Genomic DNA, 1,618 nt, shown 5'->3' with positions numbered 1-1,618 from the left:
GATAATATGGATAGACATCTAAGTATTTAAAAAGTTAAATGAAAATTTAACAAAAATGCATACACCATTAAAAGGAAGCAACAGAAGACAAGTTAATGCAAAATTATTTTGCTTAAAATCTGCAACAATAAACTAGATTAATGAGATGAATTTCTCTATTGCTGCAGAGACAATACCATGGCTAGTAAACTAAAAACATTAGAAGTTGCTGGCACTTAGAAGTCTAGATAAACCACTCATCCACCAAGATGAGTGTAGCCAGAGCTCTCAGTTGTCAACAATTAGTCATGTTGCCCGTGCTCTTCCTCTCACACAGACACAGAGTGTTCTGCTCCTCTCCATATAAACAGCACATTAGCAGCTGGGCTACCTCAAGCAAGGACATTTTTTGTTAGGGTCTGTATCACTGTGGGAGGAGCATGGGTAGCTTGCATGCAGTAATAAACTCCCAAATCCTCAGCTTCCACTCCACTGATTTTGAGTGTGAAATCTGTTCCTGACCCACTGCCACTGAACCTGTTGGGGACCCCAGATTCCAGGTTGGATACCAAATAAATTAGAAGCTGCGGAGATTGGCCTGGCCTCTGTAGGAACCAATATAAATAGGTGTTTCCATCACTATCTAAGAGACTCTGACTTGACCTGCAAGAGATGGAGACCGATTGTCCAATGGTAGCTGATAATGTGGATGGAGTCTGGGTCAGCACAACATCACCGTTGGTTCCTGAAATTATAATAGAACAGTGCGAAGTCATTTGCAAATTTCCCAAGCAATCTTTGTGAATTACTTTTTGTTACTTATTTCAAGTGAGATTCTGGTATGTTTGGTGATTAATAAAAAATATATCAAATGCTTTTTTATAAAACAATTCAGTTGAAGATCCTAAAGCTCATACACCTTCCCATCTACATTAGAATCTTCTTAGCACAAATCCTATCTCATCTGTAATTTCTCATCATCAAGTAATAGAAGCTCATGTGTCCATTCTAGAAAAGAGGACCTGCCTTACCATACATGGACAGCCAACATGGGTAATCATAACTCAACCTCCATTCTTCTCCTGTACCTCATTCTCTACTTACCCAGAATCCAAAGCAATAATAAAAACAGGGACTGGACAGGACTCATCGTTTTCAGGAGATGAACTTAGTAGAGGAATCACTGAAAGCAAGTCTACAGCTGACCTTTTATCTCAGTACAGGAAGGCAAAGACATCCCTGGGGAACAATATGCAAATAACCTGCCACTAATAGAGGTGTTTATAGGGGACAGTTTGTGGGGTTCTTGTATTTTTAAAATAACTCACACAGGTCTTCTGTAGAAGGAGTGAATGTAATTAAACAATATGTCTTGACTTATAGGAGACTAGCAGGTTGCTGAAAGACTGGCAAAGTGGTTCAAATCCATTTTGTTTTTATTATAATTTCTTTAGACATAATCTATTGATGAAGATTCTGGTAATTCCCCAACTCTCCCATGAATAAACAATCCTGGACATTTTAACAGGGAAAGGGGTTTTAGGAAATAAATTATTTGTTACAGTTTTTCTATTTTCTAGAGAGGGGGAAAACACATGAGGGAAACTTCATATTGTAGGGAGACTGTCATTATTTAGGC

At 38.3% G+C, this 1,618-nt stretch overlaps 1 gene segment (V, D, J or C); it reads right to left on the bottom strand.

Annotated features, from left to right (window-relative positions):
• Positions 1-371: 371 nt before the first annotated feature.
• LOC116900983 lies at positions 372-1,129 on the bottom strand. The segment is given in 2 exon segments: positions 372-724; positions 1,084-1,129. Coding segments are annotated over 2 exon segments (399 nt in total).
• Between the last annotated feature and the right edge of the window lie 489 nt (positions 1,130-1,618).

This window comes from Rattus rattus, chromosome 5, assembly GCF_011064425.1.
Source record: "Rattus rattus isolate New Zealand chromosome 5, Rrattus_CSIRO_v1, whole genome shotgun sequence".
Classification (NCBI taxonomy): Eukaryota; Metazoa; Chordata; class Mammalia; order Rodentia; family Muridae; genus Rattus; species Rattus rattus.
The sequence above is the reverse complement of the archived record's forward strand: the minus strand, read 5'-3'. Positions and strand labels throughout refer to the sequence as shown.